General features: G+C 32.5%; 1 protein-coding gene across 5 annotated transcripts in view; it reads left to right on the forward strand.

Moving 5' to 3' along the window:
• COP1 (COP1 E3 ubiquitin ligase) overlaps positions 1–17279 on the forward strand; it is a 245271-nt gene that overhangs the window by 74188 nt on the left and 153804 nt on the right. For all 5 annotated transcript variants that reach the window (XM_045547294.1, XM_045547297.1, XM_045547296.1 and 2 more), the window contains one exon: positions 12169–12226. In XM_045547294.1, coding sequence (XP_045403250.1) covers positions 12169–12226 — 58 coding nt within the window. The remainder of the gene's footprint in view (positions 1–12168; positions 12227–17279) is intronic.

Here is a 17279-nt window from a genome sequence, read left to right on the forward strand (position 1 = left end):
GGTCCTGCCTACTCTTTTTGTGCTTTAAAATTGAATATAACGCCCAAAGCAGGATGTTAGGGTATCTTTGCTTATAATGTTTCTTTGCCTAGAAACTTCTCTTAGATTCACCTGCTAAGTAATCCCCCCCAATCCCCAAAGAATCCAACCTAAGGTGAGGTCTTTTCTATTTTTAACATGCGTTTTCCCTAAAAAATAAGGATTAGGGGAGGTGAAGAAGGAAACACAATTGACCACCTTTTTTTTTCCTCAAAGATTTCTGCTTGTTTTGATCCTGTTTCTATAATATGTGTTAGTTTGGGAAAATACACATTTCCCGTCCTATACTGTAATCCTGTGGGTTTTTCTTATGCTTCTACCTTTTTATATGAGTATTTATAGGGGCTTAAAAATATGGTTTTGAATAAATATATACTTAACCTAGAATGTCATTTAATTTTCATAGCTTTTTGAGATTCTGATTGAAGTGTGATCTTTAGTATACTTAATAAATAAGCTAATTATTTTATTATTTTAAAAAAGCTATCAACCAGGTTTCATTGGGTTAGGACTGGGTGAGAGTATGATTGTTTCCTTGAAAAAATCAGTTGGATTTTTTGTAACCTTTCAGGCTTTCATACATTTCAAGCTTTCCATATTACAATCAGTTCAAAACAAAGATTGCTACTCTCAGGGACTTTTAAATCTGCTTTAGAGTCTTAGGAAGAAAGCCTTCACAATTTCTCAGTATAAACTATAGTTTACATTTTATTGTTGCATAGTTATATGTGTCAAATAATGAGTAAATTAGAGAATAAGCAAGCATAGTCTCTTTTACCTATTGCCAAGTGGGATTGGTTCCTTTATCTGGGAGGAGTGATTTATGATCATATATCCTATCTGTCCTCCTAGAGTATTATTAATATTCTGGACATTTTCATTTTTTAGCTCAAACTTTATTTAAATAATAAAGTGAAGTATTTTTGTTAGATTTTCTTCCTGGCAAATATGAGAATAGTAATGAGAATAGTACTGATTTTGTATAGAGTAAAACATTCTTAGACCAGGTGTGATTATCTCTGAATTTTTGGGAGAGGTAAACTGGGTGGACTTGATTCTATAAGGATTAACAAATATGGATTTCAGGCTCTTTAAATATTATTCAGTTTAAATGTGTAAGTGAATAGGAAGCAGAGCTAAATAACTTATTACTGAACCTAAGAAGCTAGTAGCTTAGCATAAACCTGGCCTTATTCTTTTATGGTTACTTATACACGTGGTATGATGAAGAACATTGGCAACTTTAAGATTTTAAATTCTCTTCAAAACCATTGCTGGTAACTTTACCTATAAATTTCTAATTGCTTCATATTGATGTGATTTCTATCTTAGAAATAATTGTTTCATAATTGTTCTATTCCTTGTCTTTAAAAAATTATTTCAGAACTGTGTGAGTTATTAGTCTCTTAACTCTGTGTTTTTAGACCTTCAGAGTTAATGAAGATAGTGAATTAGTTGAAACCTCTTTGTCTCCTTCAATTGAATATGCTTTAATAAGATCCAGATAGTCACTGCAGTTAAATTTACAGAGTAAGTCTTGTTTTCCTAAGATATTTAATATAAAATAGTGGATAAGCCAGGTGTAGTCCCATACCTGTAGTCCCAGCTATTTGGGAAGCTGATGTAGGAGATCACACCAACCTAGGAGTTCAGTATCAGCAATAGCCTATCTCCTTTAAAAAAAAAAAAAAAAAAAAGTAAATACATAAAAATACAAGTAGTAAAATTTTTTTTGATTTACAATCTTTCATCTTTAAAACACTTTTACTGATAAGAGATTGCTATTGATCAAAAATTTAATTCATTTTTAAAAAGATGTATCATTTTAAATTATAAATTGCTTATTAAAGTTTTTTGAGGTAGAAGAAGAGGAAGATTTGTAAATATTATATAATACATAGGTAAGACTTTTATGTAATCTACTTTTGATTTTATTTACTCTATCAGACATTTTTGAGTTTTACCTTTTATTTGTTTCTATCCTTTTGACAAAGGTCCAGGTGAATCAAAGTGTAGGGATAATAGGAGGGAAAAGCAAGGAATCATTTTATGGATGCTAGGAATATTTAACTATTGTTAACAATATGTGCATAGGATAGTGATCCCCAATACCTTGTGAATTTGTTGTGTATTTTATAACTTGAGTAAACCAATGAAATTCAAGAAACTTGATATTGCATAATAGCTTCTAGACTGGATTAAGAAATTTCCTCTGGCTCACTCATGAGACTGTATGCAATTATACTTACCTCAGTTGTTAAAAGAGAGCATCTTCCCTCTTTTTGCATATTGGGCCTTTGTCTGGATTATCACCCATGACCAATGCATTGTTAATGATTCCTTCACATATTAATGCTTAAGTTCTTGGTATTTTTTGGCAATTATTATTGGCCTAACTGCTTTATTTTACTTGGGAAGATAATTTTTTTTTTTTGAAACGGAAGGAAATGTTTTTATGGTCAAGTCTAACTAATGCTTATAAATTTATCACAGATTTGTTGTGTATTTTAAACAGATCTTCCTGCATAAACCTAAACATTTTATATATAACCTTTATTTCCTTTATTTAAGAGGAGAAGATCGTAAAAATACAGGAAGGTCTCTATACACGGGCTAACACTTTCTTCCAAATTTCTAAGGTTAGGTGATTACAAACAGATTTTAAGAAATCTCAGCTATATTTACATTGGGGAGTTTTGAACATAAATGATATTTTGCTGTATTTTAATGAAGTTTACCTTTTGTGTGGGAGAAGCAGTAAAACCAGTTGTTTGTTTTATCGTTGTAAATAAAGGTTACTTGTCTTAACACTGACCCTATACCATGAAAAGGTGTTGAGTTTAATGTCATAGGCAGTGGAAGACATTGAAGAATCTTAAGCAATCTTGAAGTCAAACTAAAACAAAAACAAACTTCCTTGGTATTAATGTAAGATAGTGTATTCTTTGTATACCTATAATTTCTTATTAAAATTTATTGGTAATAGAAATGCAGCAAATTCTGAAAACTTTTCTTGAAACAGTACCATTTTCTTTATTTAGAATATTTGAAGAATTTGTTTACAGTCATTCAGCCAGTATTTGGGGTATAGCAAGCCTGACACTGTGTTAAGTAAGACCCATGGATTGAGAGAAAATATTTGCAAGTCATACATCAGATAAGGGCAAATATGCAAAATACACAAAGAATTCAGACTATTCAATAACAAGAAAAGAAATAATCCTGTTAAAAATGGGTAAAAGACTTGAATAGACAGTTCTCAAAAGAAGGCATAGAAATAGCCAACAGATATAGGGAAAAATGCTCACCATCTCTAATCATCAGAGAAATGCAAATTAAAACCACAAGGTGATATCACCTCACTCCTTTTAGTTTACCCATTATCAAAAAAATGAAAGATAACAAGTGTTGGTAAGGATGTGGAGAAAAAGGAAACCTTGTAACACTGTTGATGGTATTTTAATTAGTATAGTTATTTTGGTAAACATAGAGGTTCTCCAAAGACTAAAAATAGAACTACCATATATGATCCAGCAATCCCACTAGTGGGTATATACCCAAAGGAAAGGAAATCAGTATGTTGAAGGGATATCTGTACTCTCATGTTCATTGCAGCATTATTCACAATAGCCAAGATACTGTGTCCATCAGCGGATGAATGGATTAAAACAATGTGGTGTATGTGTACACACACACACACACACACATACACATACATACATACAATGGAATACTATTTAACTTTAAGAAGAAAAAAAAAACACAGGAAATTCTGTTATCTGCAACTATACATGGATGAACCTAGAGGACATTATGTTAAGTGAAATAAGCCAGGCACAGAGAGAGAGATACCATATGATCTCACTTACATGTGGGAATCTAAAAAAGTCAAACTCATAGAAGTAGAAAGTAACATGGTGGTTACCAGAGGCTGTGAGTTAGGGGGGGATAGGGAAAGGGGAGAAGTTGGTCAATGGGTACAAAGTTACAGTTAGATACGAAAAATAAGTTCTGGTGTTCTATTGCACAGCAAGGTGACAATAGTTAATAATAATCTATTATGCATTTCAAAATAGCTCAAAGAGAGGATTTTAAATATTCTCATCACAAACAGATCATAACTATTTGAGGTGATGGATATGCTAATTACTCTAATTTGATCATTCTACCATATATACATGTTTTGAAATGCCACTTTATACTCCATAAATATTAATATATATAATTATTGTCAATTAAAAATAAAAACTAACAAAAATCAAAAACATTATGTAGGCACTGGGATATAGTTTGTGAATATGATAGACCCTAGAACCCTGCTGTCATGGCTACATAGTCTTAAAATGAAAAATAAAGCATGCTGATGAATTGATTATTCTACTTAAAATATGGTGTAAATAGACTTTTAAGATTTCATGAATTTAAATCCATCAAAATATATTTAACTCTAAAACTATAGTAATTATGTTTGATTAGTAGGTATTTCAGGATTTTTATAAAACACCCTTGGGTTCTTTTAAGAACTATTAATTGTTACTGCTTGGTGAAGATATTAACAGTCCATTTAGATTCTGAAATCTGAGATCTGAAGAGGCCATATTTCAGTGTTCTTGAGTGTCAACCAAGATGCCTATTTTAAGTGCAGATTTTTGAACCCTATTACCAAACCTGATTCATTAGGTATAAGGTCAGTCCCAGAGATTCAGCTGCAGCCCTGGGGGTGGAGACTGGTACAGATGATAACTTCAGAAAACATGGAAACTTTGGTTTAGTAGATAGTGAATATGTCTATATTACTGATGTGTCTTTAAATAAATCTCTAAATTGGACATGCTTATCTTCCTTTTCGTAAGAAAAAGCTAAAATATTCAACACTAATGTTTTATAACTATCTTTAGCATATTTCATCATTTGGGGAGGATGGGATAAAGATTTTTATTTCTTTTCTATTGTGTAAAGTTACATATCCTTTTATAATGACTTCAAAATACCTCCAATCAAGTCTCCGGGCTTGGGAGAGCCAGACAAGTTAAAATTAAGCCTCTGTGAAAGAAACAAGTCTTGGAATTTACCAACTGTTCCTTGTTAGGGAATATGTTGTGATCAGATCTTCTTGCTTAGGGCCTCTTACCCTTTTGGAGTAAAGTCTTACAGGGGAAACCCTTTACCATTTTGGTTATTATAGATTTGCTTTGATTCTGAGAGTTCCGGGATGGGGGTGACCAGGGAAACCAAAGCTGTATGTGGTAAAACTGGCTTAGTTGTAAGGACAACTGTATACAACTGTAAAATTTCATGTACTGTTATCATTTACCATTTCTGCTGCTATTTACCATACTTCTCCTACCCAAGTCCCATCATATTTTTCCCATTCTCCAGATTTCCCCACCTTTGAATCTTTTCTTACTGTTTTTGGAATGCTTCCTCTAATTCTTTTGCTTTTGCCTTTTTCTGAGGTTATTTCAGATAATTGTTTTTGTGTGACCCTAATGGTTTGTAGCAACTATGTCATCTGATAATTTAAAGTTTATCTTCTGTGAATTACAAACAAATTATAATTTACTCCAACTCATTGGAAAGCTATAGTAGACTATAGAGTAGTCAGATACACCACTTTGTATCTGACGAACTGTAGCAAACTGAAACTTTTAGTTTTGTTCAAGGCGGATCAGTGTTGTCAGTCTTATTCCTTTGAGCTTATTCTTGTCTGTTTTTGAAATTCTACAAAGCAAAGTTGTTTACTTTCAAAGGCAGTAAAGCAGTAGACTCAGACTTGTTCCGTCTTTCAGAAATTTTCAATTTGCTTTTTAACATTTGCCAGCAGTAAGTTTCTCCCTAAGTAAACTCCTTTTAAAAACAAAACTTTAAAATGAGCTGCCCTTTTGCTTTTCTTTTTTCAACTTCAGGATTATTATGGATTAACAGATGTTTTAAAAGCCAGTATAAATATTATGTTCCATAGTCCCTCTATGCATTATATAACTACTACTCTTGCTAAACATAAAATTAAAAGAGGACAAGAGGGTACTGGGATGAACTCTTTCTAGAGTTCCAAAACAGCTTCTCTTCTTTGAAGAATAAATTGCCTCTGTGTCTTTTCTTAGGAAACTATACATGTTTACTCTGGAGTCCAGTACTTTTATTGTTGAATTAACCTTGCATTCCTAAAGTAAACCTGAATTTTTATGACATACAGGTTCCCAGACTTTTTTGGAAACCTTTTGGGTCAGAAGTGTTTTACAATGCAGTTGTGTTCTCCCCACCATCTGCAATTTTAGAAGGGTAACAGTACGTATGCCATGTATCAAATAATACTGATGGAGGAATAAGAGGGATGTCTCCATAATCAAGTACATTAATATTTCAACGTTGAAATATGGTGTCAAATCTGTGCAGGTCAGGTTGACTTTCAGAGTTTTGGGTTTTAGGAATTGAGGTCTTATATGATTATATTGAGCCCAGTATTTTTTAAGGCCAAACTATATATTGCTAAAGGGCTTTTGTAATCACCTACATTTATTAATATTTACATAAAACTTGTTCAAATTCAAATGCCATGAGAAGAGTATTAGTATTGTCTACTTCTGAAGAGTCCTAGACAGTATAGAGAAAAAGTTTCATGTTAATTTGCAATTGAATTTTGCATCAAAATCAGGAACTCTGTCCTAGAAGAGAACTGCATTTATTTGCAAAAGTTGTAACTGTCAGAGTAATAGTGCATCTGTGTATTGGGTACTGTTTGTAATTTCCATGTATTATCTCATACAATTCTCATAACATATATGTAATAGGTTTTATTATCTTTTTTGTAGATTAGGAAACTGAGTCACAGAGATGAAATAATTTTCCCAGTGTCACACAGTTAATGGAATAACTGGTATTCTAACCCAGACATCATTACTCTAAAGCCTGTAAATCCTTGGGGAATGAGAGGGTTGTGGAAATGATCTCAGGCTTGATAATAAAACATTGAGAAGATAAACAGAAACTTTCCATTCAAAATGAAAGGGCAGTGACTCTTCATGAAGAGAGGACATAGGCCACTTTGGCAGTCTTAGTGGAAGGATTCTGGAATTATACTACCTGGGTTCAAATTTCATCTCTACAACTTACTAACAGTTTGGCCTTAGTCAAATTTATTAATTTCTGTATGTTTCAGTTTTCTCATTTGTAAAATAAGGTTATGTCTTTTTAAAAAATCCCTACTTGTCTTCTCTGACTTGACAAAAGTAAGAATATGGTTAAGACCACAAAATTAAAAGTGTAACTACATGAACATTGTAGATAACTTGAACTTATGTACCCCCATGATGAGCTGAAATAAAAAAAAAAAAAAAGAATTCACAACTGCTCAGCACATAAAATAAAAGGTGATTTTTCTCTTCAAAAAAAAAAAAGTAACTATAAATTATGTAAAATTTTTCTGAGAAAAACAAATAAAACTGAATTACTGTTTTCATTTATAGTCATATCTTAATGTTTGTATGATACACTCATGAAGAAAATTAAAATATACGAGGGGAATAGTATCTGTCTTGACTGATAAAATGTGATGATGCATTTAAGAAACGAGAATAATTTTTGGGACATAGTAAGGACATAGTAGATGTTAGCTGCTGCTATTGTTGTTAGTTGACAGATCAGTCACATTGATTTGGGATGATTTGTTTGACTACTTGTGTCAAATGTTAAAAGGTATGTGGAATAAAACAGGCAAAAATAAACATAAGGACTGATTTCTAGTATCTCTGGAAGTGTCTGCAAAATGGGCCACAAGAATTTTGGTTGCTTAGTAAATGGGATTTACCATTAATTTAAAATTCAATTAAAAATTATTAAATTATTAAGAATTTATGTCAGATTATTTTCAGGTTACTTGTTGCTTAGTATGTTTTGTTTTGGGGAAACTGGTTCAATAATTACTTGCAGAATACTGAAAAGGAACAGGTTTTGTCTGTAGCCCATAGGGTTTATTAAATGTAGAAGTTTATTTTTCTCTGTCTTAAGTTGATAATAAAAAATAATAAAAAAAATTAATGATAGCAGTTAGTCTAATTTTATATATGCTCATGGCATTTTGTGTCTGTTCAATTTTCTTATTTATTTAGAAATCCCATATTTGTTGTCTTTATGTTCAGCCTTAAATGATCTGTGTGCTTTATTTTTGCTCATAGATTTAAAAATTCTCTTTATAATTTAATTAGATAGCATGTCTACTAATAATTTAAATGTAAATTATCCTTTTTCAAAATAAAAATCCATTGTAAATTAGTAAACATTATTTTTACCAAGAGTGACCTACATTTTTTCTTAGCTACCTATTCATCATAGGTATACCTTGTATGAAAAATTGACTTAATAATCTATCTTCTAATTACAAAGTACATCTTTGCTTTTGGAAGAAAACAATTTAAGTGAGAGTAATTGTGTGACATCTAGTTGCATAACTGTGTATTTCTTTTATACCTCAGAATAACAGCTGAATTGTTTTTCTGTTTTTAGCTGAGTTTCTTGTTGTCATTAGCAAGAGCATTAGGAAGTATTAATATTTTATCATCTTACTACCGGCGTCAACCATCTTACTATGGCGTCAACCTAGTTCCTTAGACTCCTGGGCTCAAGCAATCCTACTGCCTCAGCCTCCCGAGTAGCTGGGATTACAGGCATGTGCAACCATGCCCGGCTAATTTTTTCTATATATTTTTTTTAGTTGTCCAGCTAATTTCTTTCTATTTTTAGTAGAGACGGGGTCTCACTCTTGCTCAGGCTGGTCTTGAACTCCTGAGCTCAAAGGATCCTCCCGCCTCGGCCTCCCAAGTGCTAGGATTACAGGCGTGAGCCACCGCGCCCAGCCCCTTGACATCTTTTGATGTCTTGATTTTTATAACATTTGTAACTTTATTGACATTTATTTGAAACAATGATGATTCTGTCTCACATTTATAGGTTGCTGTTTTTACATTTTTCTCCCTAAAATATATGTATGAAGTGGGTAGGCTAATCCATGATTTTCCTACTCTTTAGTTAGAGAACATAAAAGTGCCTAGGGGAGGTATAGCATGGGGCGTTCATTGTGGACTCTAGAGGTGGTTCATTGTGGACTCTGGAACCTGACTGCTTGGCTTTGAATAATAACTCTGCTATTTGCTAAACGTTGTTACGATGGGCCAAATATGTAATCTGTCAGTGCCTGCCTGAGTTTTCTCACTTGAGAAATGAGAATGATAATAGTATCTGTATTAGAGCTGTGAGGTTTAAATTTAGGTTAGTGCCTACTGCATAGTAAATGCTTGATAAATGGTACTATCAATATTGTTATTGCCATCTAGTGATTGTGGATAAATTGACAGTTAAGAAGCAGTATAGCATTAGAATCAAGAGAGACCCAGCCTTGTCATTGCTTTCTAATACTCTTTTCTAATTGTATTCATATGTGTCTATGTGTGTATGTATACACACACATATTTTTTAAAAAGAATTAAAGGGTTTTATTTTTCAGATTTCCTCTCTTGCAGTCTTCATGCATTATAAATTTTTCTTAGTGAATAAAATGAAGACCTGATACAAATTTCAAACTCTGCAGTGATTATTAATAAAATACCATTTTAAAACCTATAATTTGAATATCTTCACCAAATTAATGAGTATTTTTTAACGTATATTTGAAATGTATTATTTCACCAGACACACTGAGATATAAGTATCATTTTTCAGGGTTGCAGTCAAAGAATTTAGAATCATAAATCCCTAAAAATTCATAGCTAGAATTCCTCTTCTGGCCTCTAAATATGCAACTACATAATTTTATTAATGTTATACATATGCTAGGGGATTGGGTTTCTTTAGTAGAAGGGACAGAGAGCTTTTTGAGTGTATACCATATCCTCATTTTAGTCCTATTAGTCCCTACATGGAGTAGACTGAAAATAACATGTGATCTTGTCATAGCAGTACATGACTCTACAAGGAAGGTGAGCATTGGTTATATTTCATCAAAAGAAACTCATTACAAATGTTTGTGAATTCTTAATTTATAATGTAAGTACTTTAAAGGGTCTTTCTTGAATAATTGAGTTTTTACCGTAGGAACAGTTAAGAACACAATGAATTAAGACTTAGTAATGGCCGGGCGCGGTGGCTCACGCCTGTAATCCTAGCTCTGGGAGGCCGAGGTGGGTGGATCGCTCGAGGTCAGGAGTTCGAGACCAGCCTGAGCAAGAGTGAGACCCCGTCTCTACTAAAAATAGAAAGAAATTATCTGGCCAACTAAAAATATATATACAAAAAAATTAGCCGGGCATGGTGGCTCATGCCTGTAGTCCCAGCTACTCGGGAGGCTGAGGCAGTAGGATCGCTTAAGCCCAGGAGTCTGAGGTTGCTGTGAGCTAGGCTGATGCCACGGCACTCACTCTAGCCCAGGCAACAAAGTGAGACTCTGTCTCAAAAAAAAAAAAAAAAAAAAAGACTTAGTAATATATGTTGCTTTTGGGGAGGACACTCAACAAGCTATTTATTATGGTACACAATTGTACATATTTATAGGGTACACAGGATATTTTGTTACATGCATAGGTTGTGTAATGATCAAGTTAAGGTATTTGGCATATTCATCACGTGGAGTATTTATCATTTCTTTGTGCTGGGAACATTTCAAGTACTGTCCTAGCTATGTTAAAATATACAGTCCATTGTTGTTAACTGTAGTCATCCTTCTCCGCTATCAAACATTAGAGCTTATTCCTTCCATTTAACTGTATGTTTGTATGCATTAACTGTGCTGCTTTAAAAAAATACTGTGAGGAGAGTTTTATTAGATTTATTATATTTTTGAGATTTTATGTTACTAATTTTGTTAAAGATAGAAACTAAGATTCATTGAATGTTTACCATATTTTGGTATCATACTGAGAACTTTACACACATTATCTCATTTAATAAATCTCAAAATTTCTCTGATGTTTCTTCATTTAATAGATGGAGAAACTGGAGGTCAAAAAAGATTAATAACTTAGAGTCAAGTTATTAGCGCCAAGGAGTAAAATTCAAACTCCGTACTCCTAAAAGTACCTTTCATGTCATAACTTTTGAGGTTATTTCAATACCAAAGTATTTAATCATTTGTGTATTTGTGTAGAGAACCATTTTAATTAGTACCCTCAATTGCTTACACTTCATCAGGGTAGACAAGAATATAAACATGTTTATAGTAGAAAAGGGAAGAAGAATATATAAAAAGTAAATAATTATCTTGGTGGGTATATATGTCATGCAATTTTCAGTTGTTGATAGTCTTTATAGGCTAATTTATTTTATTTAAAGATGGGAGAGAGATAAGAACGATGAGATGGTGAGATAGAAATGGTAAGATACAGGGAGTAAAAGATAGTCTAGACTTCTGGAAGTGGTTTTTGGGGAGTTAAGTAGGAGAATGTACAGAGGATATAACCAATTAAAAAGAACCAATACAGAAAGCAGATTATGTTTAACTGAGACAGAGGAAATTAGTATATAGTTTTGGGTTATAAAAGAAAGATTTTTTTTTTCTATTTATTCCATTCCTTTGGTAGTTTTTTTTCACAAGGTTTTATCTTAACATTTTGGAGCTGGAAGGAACTCTAGGTAATTTACAGAGAGACCTAGTCCTCATTCACCTCATTTTGCAGATGAGGAAACTGAGTGGATATAAGGTAATTGTCTAAGAACACATAGCTTTTTCATGGAGAAACAGAATCTATTAACCATAGCTTTTGATTGCATCTTATGCTTTTCCCAGTACTATAAATCATCTTTTCCTTAAAGTTCCAAAAATCTTATTAACCTATCTGAAAATGAAATAGAAACAATTAAATCTATCTAGACACGTGCCTTGTGTTTATTCCCTATTGATATTCTTTTTTGGTATGGATGTTTAAGGTGATGGGTAAAAGTAGTAAATTACTTAAATATCTGCTGATTTTATGTGTACTGGTTGTGTATTTGATATCCAATTAAATGAGTGGCAATAAATGTTTTCTTTCCTTAGACTTAGAAATACTGGGTTTATATAAGATATATTATTTTCAATCTACTTTTTCTGTTTTTAAAATAATGTAAATACTGAAATCACATTTTTCTCTCTTCATTTTGCAGTAGTATTATTGATTCCACAGAATACAGCCAACCACCAGGTTTCAGTGGCAGTTCTCAGGTAAATGATATATTTAACAGTATGTTTTAGTGGTACCATGAGTACTATAAGCACCTGAGTTATAAAATTATTAGATTAGTTTACTGAAATGTCCTATCATAAAGACAACTGTTTGAATGCTATGGTGTTGATTAGTACTTGAATAGCTCTGATGCATAATGGAAGAATCAACTATTTGCTTGTTGATAAGAATTTAAAATTTTTTTTTTTCAATTTACTGGTAATGTCAGACCTCGATAGGAAGGAAATACTTTAGGAAGAAATTATGAATAATTAGGGCATTGTTTGTCTTAGAGATATGAAAGTTATAAATCTGTTGATGAATTACCCATCATTATGTTGAAACATTAGCTTTTCTCTGGAATGTAGACTACAAGCTTGAGTTAAAGAGACAACTAACATCACCTCTTCCAATTAAATATATGATTATTTTGACTTTTGCTCTCTTCATCTTTGATGTGAGGATGCTGATATTTGTCAAACCTATTTTTGAGGCCTGACTTTTTTTTGTTTAACTTTCTTTATCGAAATAATTTGGGACTTAGAGAAAGCTTACAAAAATAATAAAAAAAATTCCTTTGTATTGTACATCCGGATTGTCTAGTTAATATTTTATTACGTTTATTTTATCATTCTCATTCAGTCTGCCTTTTGCATATATATACATGTAATTTTTTTCTTTGGATTGTTAAAAACATTATGTGTATTTCCTTAAAAACAAGGATATTGTATTACATCATCACAATATAATCTTAAAATTCAAGAAGTTAACGTTAATACAGTTCTATTATCTAAACTCTAGATCTTATTCAGATTTTATGAATTGTCCTAATATTATCCTTTATAGTAAAAGGAAAAAAAGATGCATTTTTAATGTACATTTACTCATATATTCACTACTATTCACAATAGTAGTTATTTTTATCAAAATGAAAAGTAAATCACTTTGAGTCATATCGCTTTTGTTTTTCTTTTCCCAAAACTTTGATGGCTACCCCTGTTACGTTTATGGTTAATGTGACTACCCTGTATATCCTGTGCTTTATTATCTTCATGTACGTACATGCATTTGGTCAATTTTTTTTTTTTTTACAGTTTGTGTCTGTTTCTGAACATCCATGTAAATACCAGGTTCAGGTATTTTATAAGACATAATGGGATATACTAGAAGAAATTTTAAAGCCTTAAATTGGAATAATTGTAAGAACTTGAGAGAGAAAAGCAGTCCCTAAGTCTGGAAACTGGCTTGGCATTAATAGCTAGGCCTTGATGTGTTCTCCCTTTGAATATAATTTCACAGAACATCAGCATCAGACAAGGCTATTCTGTGACTATTACGAAGTGAAACAAAAAATAAGATCACTCTATAAACTTGTCTAAGCACATTGAAAAAAAAAAAAAAAAGAACAAACAAGGTCACTTGTGCAAACCACAAAAAGTACCAAACACAACCTCTATCCTGACTAACAGTGATTGCTGCTTCTTCACCAGTTAAAACTTTGGCCTCTCAGTAGTGGTAGTCTTCGGTCCTTCTAGGTAAGATTTATTAAGTTACTTAATTCATAGAGTTAGTCCCACTGGACAGTATCTAATCCAGAGTGAAGCCCTATTTCCTTGAACCTTTCCCCAAATTATTTAACAAAAGCCTAAATCTATAAGTCGTTTCTAATATTCTTACTGAAGCACCTCTCACTCATATTTATTGCAGTTAGCAATAAATAAAACTTGTTCAATTACAGTGTGTTTTTATTGATCTTTGACTGGAAGGCTTTGACCAAACTCTAGATAGAGGAACAAGAAAAGCTTCCCACTGTTACCATTTATATAACATTGCTTTGGAATTTCTAGCAAATTCTATGTGTTAGAAAACAGTAGAAATTGAACCTGGAGACAACCTCCAGAATATGAGAAAATATTTACAAATTATCCATTTGACAAGTAATTAATAACCAGAATATATAACCGGAACTCACACAACTCAACAACAACAAAACAGCAAAAAAAAAAAAAAAAAAAAAAAACAAAAAATCTGATTAAAAATTGGCAAATGAGGGCTAGGTGTGGTGGCTCACACCTGTAATCCTAGCACTCTGGGAGGCTGAGGCAGGAGGATGGCTCGAGGTCAGGAGTTTGAGACCAGCGCGAGCAAGAGTGAGAGACCCTGTCTCTATTAAAAATGTAAAGAAATTAGCCAAACAACTAAAAATAGAAAAAATTAGCAGGGCATGGTAGTGCATGCCTGTAGTCCCAGCTACTTGGGAGGCTGAGGCAGAAGGATTGCTTAAGCCCAGGAGTTTCAGGTAGCAGCTAGGCTGACACCAAGGCACTCTAGCCCGGGTAACAGAGCGAGACTCTGTCTCAAAAAAAAATGAAAAAATAAAAAAAAATTGGCAAATGAGCTGAATAGACATCTGTCAAAAGAAGACATACAAGTGGGCAATAGGTATATGAAAAAATGCTCAATATCACTAATCATCAGGGAAATACAACTCAAAACCACAATGGGATATCATCTCACCCCAGTTAGAATGGCTATTATAAAAAAGACAAAGATTAACAGATGCTGGTGAGGATGCAGAGAAAAGGGAATGCTCCTGCACTGTTGATGGTAATTTAAAGTAATACACTCATTATGGAAAACAGTATAGAGATTCCTCAATAAACTAAAAATAGAACTACCATGTGAACCAGCAGTCCCACTGCTGGGTATGTATCCAAAGGAAGGGAAATCAGTGTATTGAAGCGATACTGCATTGCTGTTTATGGCATCGTCACTATTCACAATAGCCAAATATAGAATCAACCTAGGTGTCCATCACTGGATGAATAGATAAAGAAAATGTGTTGTTTATATACAATGAAATCTTATTTGATCATAAAAAAAAGAATGAAGTGCTGTCATTTGCAGCAACATGGATGGAACTGGAGGTCATTGCATTATAAGTGAAATAAGCCAAGCACACAAAGACAAATAACACATGTCCTCGCTCATATGGGAAGGGGGGATGAAGAGAAGTTGGTTAATGGGTACAAAAATACCATTAGATAGAGGGAATAAGTTCTAGTATTTGATAGTACAGGAGGGAAATTATAATTGATAAGAATTTATTATCTATTTCAAAATAGCTAGAAGAGAAGAATTATAATATCCCTAACATAAATAAAAGATAAATATTTGAGGTAGTGGATATTTTAATTACCCTGGTTTGATCATTTTGCATTAAATTCATGTATTATAATATTACATGTAACCCCAAAATATGTGCAATTATGATTATATCAGTTAAAAAAAAGAAATTGAACATGGAGGGAAAAGAAAAACAATCAGAAGTGGTTTTTTTTTTCAATATTTTTGAGTAGCACTTACTATTATGTAGTGAAGGAAACTTTAGGTTTGAGATAATATACTAATACAATGTGTTATCTGTCCACAACCCCCTCTGACAGTAAATCCTATTGATACATTACTATCTTCACACCAAAAACTTAGAATTTATAGGTAATAAAGAAATACTCATGAAAGGGCTGCCTAATCTGTGAGTAAGTCACTGTAAGTAGAGTAAGTACATGTTTAAGGATTAAATAGTCTGGCTCTTCCAGGAGAATCCACCCCTAGCATCTGTTAGAAAACAGGGTAGTTGTAGAGGAGGAAATTCTTTTAGTGTTTTTATGAGATGTAACTGATATGATACATTGTACAGTAGGCCTTATCCTTCATTTCTGGGTGTACTCTGTATAAGAGACAGACCTAAAATAAATTGGTATAAAAACAATTGAAATAGAGCAATAGTGGAATGTAAGCCCAGCTAATGCAAACAAAAGAATATAGCAAAAACAAAAACCAACAAAACCCCAAAAGTACAGAACAAAATGGAACTCAGTGAAACAATATAAAAGACAGATACAGTTTTTCACATGAATAAAAGGTATATTCCCCCAAAAGTAGTAGTAATGCTTCTTTCATGTCATGTTGTAAAGGATTGGAAAGCATAAACTGTTGGAAGTTAAAATTATTAATTAATTAATTACAATAATTAAAAGGTAACATTTATTTTGTATTTACTGTCATAGACCCTGTTCAAACTACGTGTATTAACTAATTTTAACAACTACTCTACAGCATAAGTACTATTATTATTTATTTTATTTTATTGAGGAGGAAATTGGCGCACCAAGAAGTTAAGGAGGTTGATCAAGGTAATATAGCTTAGTTAGAGGCAAGAGCCGAGATTTTTTTAACCTAGACATTATTGCTTCAGAGTCTGCTTTTAGATAATCATTTATTCAACCAACAGATTTCTTTGAGTACCTGATATTTACCAGGTTCTATTATAGGCTCTGGGGATACAACATTGAATGAAAACAAAACAGACAAAAATCCCTGTTGTAGCCAAGTTTCCAGTCTCGTTGGGAAGATACTTAATAGTAAAAAAATAAAGATAGCTTTTGAACAAAGAGTTAGAATATCTCTGCTATGAATATCTCAGAGATTAATATCTCTGGGTAGAAGTTCTAGGCCAACAGAATAATAAGTAAATAAGCCCTGAGATGGAGCATTCCTTACATAGTTCAGAAACCCAGTGTGGCTAGAGAGGAGTGAACAGGGAGAGAAAAGTGTAGAAGATGAGATTTAAATAAATAAATAAGTAAATAAGTAAGTAAGTTAGTGAAGAGAGGCTACTTCCTAGATGGCTATCTTAGGCTGTTAATAGGGACTTTGGATTTTTTCTTTGAGTGAAATGAATTAAGCTCAGTTTAATTAGTTATAGTGGTCCTTGGAGCATTTAGGAAAATGGATTGAATCTAAAACAGGATAAATGGTACCATCTGCATTCTGTGAATCAGAACCCCAAATAAACAGAGACAGACAGACGGACAATCTGTAGAAGAGTAAACTAAAGATTTATCTGAATACCTTTGTGTCAAAAAGTGGTCCTGGATGTGGTATGATTCAAAAAGTAATGCTGGTGAAAACACTAAATATCAAAAATTTCTAGAATTTGATCAGAATTAAACTGAAATTTCATAGCATTAAATGCATTAATTTTTAGAT

The sequence above is a fragment of the Lemur catta genome, chromosome 3 (assembly GCF_020740605.2).
Source record: "Lemur catta isolate mLemCat1 chromosome 3, mLemCat1.pri, whole genome shotgun sequence".
NCBI classification, from domain to species: domain Eukaryota; kingdom Metazoa; phylum Chordata; class Mammalia; order Primates; family Lemuridae; genus Lemur; species Lemur catta.